Here is an 8828-nt window from a genome sequence, read left to right as displayed (position 1 = left end):
ATTATTTTCATTTATATTATCTAGATTTGATTTCATTCAATATTATTGAATCAAATTCAAATTCATTCATAATATAAATTCAAATAATAGAAAATCCAAATAATGATATGTGAGATTACTTTTATTACTTTGCCTTAGAATTTTATCTGTTAGAAAAAAATTATTTGAAAAATTGTAATGTAAATTTTCTAAAATATTAAATTTGTATCTATAAAATATTATATATTACATATCAAAATTAATATTTAGACATTAAAAATAAAATATTGAAATATTAACGTTATAACATTATATTATATTAACATTATAAACAAACAATTAAACAAAAAATTAAATTAATGAAAAACAAAAATATGCGTGATAAAGTTTTATTAAGTTTGTTTTCTATATTATAGCTGAACTAGTATACACTTTTGAAACTTAAAATAAAATAGATACATGTTTGGTATTTAATGAAAGCGAGAAAGGAAATGTAGTCTAATAGGAATAAAAAACAGATCTATTGATTAAGTATATGATTATGATAATATATAGATTTTCTTGATTATTGTTGGTCGTTCCAAATGTTCTTGCCGTTCGGAATGACTATACGATGAACGTTGACCATGTGCTTCTTCAGCACCCACTTATGTCTAATTTTTGCACCGCATATATAACAACTGTACTGCGGATCTTTTCCGCATTCTTCCCGTTCGTGTCTGACCAATGACTGCATCCATTTGTATTCTTTTCCACATTTCGAACAAAAGTGTCTGCCCAGTCTCTTGTAGTAGTCCGTCATGTTGTACTGCGTTGAGTCTGGAAAAAACAATGAGCGACACGTTAATGCGTTTGTGAATCTGTTGACACATCTGCAGATTCGTCTATGTGGAATAAATAAAATATTTTCTCATTTTAGATAATATATCAATTGATTTATCTCGCTAATCTGATTTATTTGCGATACAAATATTAAATGTCAGACATCGATATTTAAGTGTATCTGTCGTTTTTTTCTTCTAAGGCTGGGTTGTTCTAGCTTTCGATAAACTTCAGCTCACTGTCTTATTCCCTTACTCTCTTATGTTTTACTCTTTTACTTTTTTGTTTATCCAATAATTCAAAATACCACATAGTTCATCTAAAGATGGAACAACCGGCCCTTAGTGTCACAGATAATTTTTTAGATTAAATATATTATCACATTTTAGTTCGTTTTCCCCACACAATTATTGCTGTTATTTCTCCTCAAACCATTAAAATATTCATGTACGTTCGTTTGTATAAAAATTAATTTTATTTAAAAACTTTATTTATTTAAAAAGATAGTTTAAGAATGTCTTTATTTTTTCATAAATATATGACAAAAAATACAGTAAACGAGATTCAAATTGGTAAAATTGTTTCTGTTAAATTATGGAAACAGCAATGTTATTTAAAAAAATGCAGATCAAAAAATGAATCAGTGCTATATCCTTTTTACTGTAATGCTAAAGATATTTAAATTCTACTATTTAAAAAATGTTCCATTATTTTACACAATTGTATGTGTTGTCTTATATAATAATTCATTGTCGCATTGTCTTTTTAATAGCTGTAAAACGATTCTCATAAGATAAACGTTTACAACTTACTTATCGTTAAAATCTATTTTATAATATTACTTATCATAGACTTGTTAGAGTCTATGTTACAATAACTTTTGTACCGTTTGCACAGATTTGTTACAGTCTATATTATAATATTGCTTGTCCACTTTTCTCAATAGATCACACTTAATCTGCACATTCCACATTCATTTCATTATTTTTAATTATATCGCATCCATCTACGTTTCAATCTCTTAAATACTTTCTCGTGAAAATTTGTGAATTCTTTTCATGTCTTATATTTCATTTACATATAATTAGCGATACAGAATACTTACGCGAATAATAACTTTTTTTAATTATAAGTAAACTTTCTTATCATGATAAGTATGTTTTCTGGGACATTTTACAGAAAATATTAAATTATACACAGGTACGAAAAAGCGTGGCTGATAGACAATTACACATTTAATTCCATACGTCATTGTACGTATACTGGCGATAAAGAGATATATTTTTTCATTCATTGCTTCGCGATCTTCTATTTAAATATATTAGTAGTTATGACTTATATTTATAAAAATTATTGCATACTAATATAAATATATTATAGTTTTCCAAAGCTTTGTTGCTGATATTTTAAACTGAAAAACTTTCGCACAGCTTATACAGTTTTAATTTTCCAATAAAAATTTTGTTACTTTCTTATCTGATATATATTAGATTGTCCAGTTCTATTTTCTCTTAAATAAATGATGTATATGTCACAGTCAAAATGTTAATTTTATAGTAAATGTATATAGAGGATGTCCCGTAAAGATCGAAACAACGCTTAAGGGGAGATTCCTGAAATCACATTTTGAGATGAAAATTCTAATATATCAAAATGTCGAAGGAAAATGTTCTTTTTAATATAATAAATATCAATAATTAGAAATATCAGTAACTGTATCTTTGTATCATAATCTTTATATATATTCATAATCTTTATATCAATATTTACAAGAAACATTAATTAGTTTTTATTTTTAGCATTTAGCGTTGTACTCTATATATATATACTCGAATGCGCAAATTTTAGACGGTATTATAATACGTTAACTTTAAATGCTTATAATTCAAAGAACTTTATAACTTGACATTTTGGTATTAAAATTTCTTAAAATAATTGTCTTAAAATAATCTTAGGAATCTCCTCTTAAGCGTTGTTTCGATTTTTACGGGACACTGTGTGTGTGTGTGTGTGTGTGTGTGTGTGTGTGTGTGTGTGTGTGTGTATGTGTACACCAGTTCGAAATAAAGCGTTACAAATTTTTATCTCGGAAACACGGGATTATTGAGAAAAATTGTTCAGACAAAAGTTGTAGAGTTTAAATTGCTATTTAAAATGTTATTTACTGATTTTATCAGTTTGACCTTGGGTAGCGTCGCCAAAGTTAGGTCAAAGTCACATCGATTTTTTAAAATGGAATATTCTACTTTTAATTCCAGAATTTAATAGTTGGTGTCGAGAGTTTTCCAAATACAATAAAGTTATTTTTTATTGAGTATTTTTTGAGTTATAATGTTTGTTACAGTACCACCGGCATTAGCATTATCTAAGGTATTCGATCGATGACTAAAACCTTTTGAATGTTATTCAGGATCATGTCCTGGATAACATTTGTCAAGATTAAGGCCATTGGAGATTATTCTCTTATTTTCATTTTTGCACTAAAAATTCATTTTTATGTAGAAATGAATGAAGATAAGAGGTACAACCCCTAATAACTTTGATAAATGATATTCAGGACATGATCCTGAACAACATTCAAGAGATTTCAGTCGTCGGTCGGACACCTGGTAAAGATCCTAAAAATAGAGATCGGCCAAAGCCGACATGATATTGTGAAACCGGAAATCATTTGGAAATGCGCGCCAATATATCAATGCGAATTTCGATGAGATCGATAGCAAGCTGATATCGCTTCTCTTACTCTCATATTCGCTCTCACTCTCACATTCGGTTTCACACAACATGGCTGAGCCAATCACCGGATCGAGTTGGCATTGATCGATCTCTACTTTTAGGATCTCTAATCTTGGATAATGCTAATGCCGGCTGTATTGTAACTGTCAAGCATCATAACTCAAAAAATATTTAATGAAAAAATATTTTCTTATAGTGTTTTAGAAAGCTCTCGATAACAGCTTAGATTCTGGAAACAAAAATAAGGTATTCCAAAAAAAAAAATCGATGTGATCTTGATCTGACCTTGGCGACGCCACTCAAAGTCAAATTGATAAGATCAGTAAATAGATTTTTTTAAATTCTACAACTTTTGTCTGAACAATTTTTCTCAATATTGCCGTGTTTCCGAGATGAAAATTTGTTTTGAACACTCGATATATGTATAGACAGCCATAAAAAATATTTTCATAAAGTCTCTAGTTAGAATAAGTTTTAAGATTGAACACTATTAAGAAAAGTGTATACTTAATAAAATAAAATTATTATGAAAGAAATTATCAATATATGAACTAATATTATTAACTTCGTTGAACTATGATAAATTTTAAAAGAGATGCTACCACATTTTTTATACACACAGTAAAAATGATACGAATAATTTATTTTATCAAAATATACATTTTCTACATAATATATTTAAAATCACTTTTTATATAAGCAGATTATCATTATTCATTTTACATATAACAATATTTTCTTCAAAGAGCTTAGCATATTTAATAATTTTTAATGAATTAAATTATATACTGTCTTGAGTTTCAATTCGTCTAAATTCAATATTGAAATAAATATCGTATGATGAAAAATGATTAATTAGAAATATTCTTTCGGAATATTCTTGCGAAAAACGCAGTATGGAAAATCTGGAAAATATGTACAAGATAATCTTTGTCTAATACAGAAATCAATCGTTTTTTTACATCTGATTTTATTAATAATTCGCATTTTCTCTCTCTCTCTCTCTCTCTCTCTCCCTGATATTCAAATAATATTAACAATACGACATAATGGGCGGTTTATATCGTTCAGGTTGTAGTAATCGCATTTTTCGAGATATAGACTTGGTTATTTTCAACAACGGATTCGTATAGAGGAACACAAATTTTCCTATTTATGAATATGATTTTCGTGGCGTAGCAAATAATCCTTGCGCCGGAATTTCCTGCCGCAAATCGTGCAAATGTGCTTCGGTAATACGCCGCATCCTTCGCGTAGATGCCTTGTCAAGGAGTCCGTCCACGTATAACGCTTACCGCACTTGTAACATGTGAAAGGCCGGTCATAGTTAACGCGGCAATGTTCTCTCTTGAATTCTGAAACAAGTCGTAAAAAGGTCGACAATGAGATCAATTTCAATGCCCTTTTTAACTTTTGCACTTTACTCACATCGCAATAGATAATACCAATTTATTCGAGCCGTTTTGAATAAAACAAATAATGGCGACAGCCAATTAACAAAAAAAAGCATCAAATTTAGCTTTATTGTATTCTTTTTGTTTTATAATAGACAACACAGACGCGCACTACGCCCGTGCTATTTATTTTTTGATATTATACTTATATAATTATATAAACAACAAGTGTACAAATGTACACAAGTATATATAAATAAATCACGCAATCACGATTTTTATCATTTTGTGAGTTGTTAAAATACGATTCCTGTACTGACAATGTGTACTTTCGCAGTACGAAGTAACCAAAGCAATTAGAAGACCAATCAGTATCAAAAACGGTAACAATAAATTCGATATATGTATGACTTTTAAAAAAAAAAAATATATATATATATATATATATATATATAGAATTTATTTTAAAAAGTATGTGTATGTATGTGTGTGCATGTGTGTGCACGCGCACGCACACGCATTTGTATGTACATATACATATATCATCTATGTATCATCCATAGACATCCATGTAAAATTTTTTTTATTGTCTGTAATTAGGATAAATAAGACTGAAAGGTATTTAAAAAAAGTGTATATTTAATAAGATAAAAATATTGTAAAAAATTATTTTTGAAATATAAATTAATATTATTAACTTCGTTGAACTATGATCAATTTTAAAATGAACGGTGCCATATTTTCTTATATATTAGGTAAAAGTGATTAATATAATTAATTCATTCTATTTTTCAAAATTTATGTATTAAAATTTATGTATTTTCTACATAATATTTATAATCATCTTATTTAAGCAGATTATTATTCAGAACAGTATTTTTTGCAAAGAAATAAACATAATAATTTTCGATGAATTAAACAATAATTTAATATTAATTTTTCATTTTAACTATTTTGTACATATACACATATTAAAAAATAAATGTCATTCGATGAAAGACACAATCATTTAGAAATATTCTTTCGAAACACGAATAATGCGAAGTGTAAATTTTAAAAGTACATACGATATAAAATAATCATTTTTTATCATAAAAATTTTCTATGAATCGTTTTCTTATATCTGAATTTATTAATAATTCGTATGTGTAGACACGAATACACAATTAAAAAAATTGTGTATTTGTGTTGGAAACGGTCCACTCACGTTCTTGTTTGGATTCAATTTTCAACATATTTGAGTGTTAATTTAATATAATTATGCTATTTAATGATTATGCTATTTAAAGATATTTTGTATTAAATTGATATTCAACATTTCTTAAATTATCAAAATGACACAATTTATGAGTAAGTGAACAAATAATGTAAAAATAAAATATTTTTAAACATAAACTCTAAGATAAATAAATAAAATGTGTATTAATTTAATATATCATAAACGTTAATTTTACTAAAAAATATGTTTCCATGATTTATTGACAAATTGCATCAATATTATCTTTTTTTCAGTATTTAATTTTTTACATAATATGTATGTAATATTATAACATATTCATCTTGTGCAAAATTAATCCAAAAATTTGAGTGAACCGTTTGGGATATGCGATTTATGTTAAATTCGACATAATTTCCCAACATTACAGTTAAACAGTGGTGAGCAATTTACATCGTTCAGCAATTATCATCGCAATAATCGCATTCTTCGAGATATAGGCTCAATTATTTTCGATGACGGATTTCATTTCTAAAGAGATGAATTTTTCTAATATTTACACTGTTGGAAAAAATGTGTTGAATTTAACATAAATCGCATGTCCCAAACAGTCTACTTAAATTTTTGAATTAATTTAACAAGTTAAATATGTTAGAAAGTTACACAAATATAATATCAACACAATTTATAAATAAATTGTAGAAGCATATTTTTTAAATTAACTCAAAAATTTAAGTGAACCATTTGGGACATGTGATTTATGTTGAAATTAACACATTTTTCCTCTATATTAAATTAACCACTTTTTATTCTTCATTTTAGAATTTACGTTTTAAAATACTTTATTTTTACATTATTTGTTCACTTACTCATAAATTGTTATTTTGACACTAAAAAATGTCCAATATCAATTTAACACAAAATTTTTAAATAATCACATTATGTTAAATGAACACTGATATATTGAAAAATTCACTACAAACTGTTGACAAGAAGTGACATGAGTGGATCATTGTCCAATACAAATATAAAATTTTTTTTACTGCGTATCAGAGTTGGTAAAAAATATGTTTTAAACATGTTTTAAACAGTTTAAAATGCTTAATTGATGTTTTTAATATGTTTTAAATATATTTTTTATAATTTTTTTATAGTTTAAAGCATATTTCAAGCATTAAAAATATATTTAAGAAGAAACATAATATGTTTTATTCTTAAAAAAAAAAAAATTAGTCTTTATCAATCCTACTGCGTATGAAAGTTTCTCTGGCGTAGTACATAACATCTGCGCCGAATTTTCGTTCGCACCGCATCACATAGATATCTTGACAAGGAATTCGTCCACTCGTACTGTAACAAGTGAATGACTGATTTCTTCCCTTTTTAGATCCTGAAACAGTTCGTAAAAAGATCTAGTGAGGTAAATTTCGTCGATAATCTCTTCTTTTGCACTTTACTTACATCACAATGGGTAATATCAATTTACTCAAATCGATCACTTTGAATAGGACAGATAATTGGCAAAAACGAATTAACAGAAAAACATCATATCTTATCTTTTGTCATATTCTCTCTCTCTTCTTTTTTATATATTGGATTGTCCGGAAAGTTCGTGCCGATTGTGAAGGAAAATTGAAACGCAGAAGATTTAAATTTTAATATACATTTATTAATTTTAAATCTTTTGCGGCACGAATTTTCCGGACAACCCAATACATAATACAATGAAATACAAATGCGCATTACGCGCAAGCTTGTCTCTTGATATTATACAATGTCCGCCAAAAGTTTCGAACTGACTGAATATCCCGGAAAGTATGTAAGTTTTTGAGAAAAATGTTTTAGACAAAAATTGTAGGGTTTACAAAGATTTAATGATTTTATTAGTTTTATCATCTTGGATGGCATCGCCAATATTAGATCATATTAATTTCAAGGTCATATTAATTTCAAGGTCATATTAATTTTTTAAATTGGACACCTTATTTTTGATTCCAAAATCTAATAGCCGATATCAAAATATTTTCAAAATGCTATAATAAAATTAATTTTCATTAAATACTTTTCAGTAGATTATGATTTGAAAGTTACAATATTGCCACTGTTAGTACTGTTATTACCTAAGGTGTCCGAAGACTAAAACCTCTTGAATATTGTCCAGGATCATGTCCCGGATAATATTTGTTAAGATCATTAGAAATTATTTCTCTTATTTTCATTTTTACATAAAAATGAATTTTCAGTGCAAGAATGAAAAGTTCGCTGCGCCAACGTTACATAACATATCACCGAATTTGCCGATGCTTTTTCGCGACGTTTTTGATCGCGAAATTATTTGCGGTTATTAAAAAACGAAAAGATAAAAATTATTGAGGATATCCCACAAATCAAATTATTGGGGAGGAGAAGGGGAGTTGCAAAAATTGCTATGCTTCCCCTAAGTCAGTGCCTATGCTTATATATAATAAAAAACAAATGTACAAATACACAAATATACAGAAAATAAATCACGAAATCACAATTTTTAATCTTTGTGAGTTGTCAAAATTCTTGCACTGACAATGTATACTTTCGCAGTACGAAGTGAACAGTGAAATAAGAAGACTATCAACATCGCGAAAAAGTGGCAACAATAAATTCGATATACATACATACGAAATTTTTTTATAATAGGATATAGG

The 8828-nt window shown here is 27.3% G+C and overlaps 2 protein-coding genes across 2 annotated transcripts in view; both read right to left on the bottom strand.

Moving 5' to 3' along the window:
- LOC108693995 (zinc finger protein CKR1-like) overlaps positions 1-781 on the bottom strand; it is a 1887-nt gene extending 1106 nt beyond the window's left edge. Inside the window, exon 1 of the mRNA XM_018203240.1 lies at positions 574-781. Coding sequence (XP_018058729.1) covers positions 574-781 — 208 coding nt within the window. The remainder of the gene's footprint in view (positions 1-573) is intronic.
- Positions 782-4595: 3814 nt separating this feature from the next.
- On the bottom strand, positions 4596-7460 carry LOC108693993 (zinc finger protein 775-like). The gene is made up of 2 exons (XM_018203239.1): positions 7397-7460; positions 4596-4892 (listed from the first exon to the last, which is right to left on the bottom strand). Exons 1-2 carry the CDS (start codon positions 7458-7460, stop codon positions 4687-4689), a joined length of 270 nt encoding a protein of 89 aa, XP_018058728.1. The 3' UTR covers positions 4596-4686.
- Between the last annotated feature and the right edge of the window lie 1368 nt (positions 7461-8828).

The sequence above is a fragment of the Atta colombica genome, unplaced genomic scaffold, assembly GCF_001594045.1.
Source record: "Atta colombica isolate Treedump-2 unplaced genomic scaffold, Acol1.0 scaffold112, whole genome shotgun sequence".
Lineage (NCBI taxonomy): Eukaryota > Metazoa > Arthropoda > Insecta > Hymenoptera > Formicidae > Atta > Atta colombica.
Note: the sequence above shows the minus strand (reverse complement) of the source record. Positions and strands in the feature narration are given on the sequence as shown.

Bases quoted from the DNA above. Each gene is read 5' to 3' on its own strand.
- LOC108693993 (XM_018203239.1), bottom strand. From the start codon at position 7,460: ATGCGGTGCGAACGAAAATTCGGCGCAGATGTTATGTACTACGCCAGA. The intron at 4,893-7,396 runs GTAGGATTGATA...GACTTGTTTCAG, and splicing joins CAGAGAAACTTTCATACGCA to AATTCAAGAGAGAACATTGC.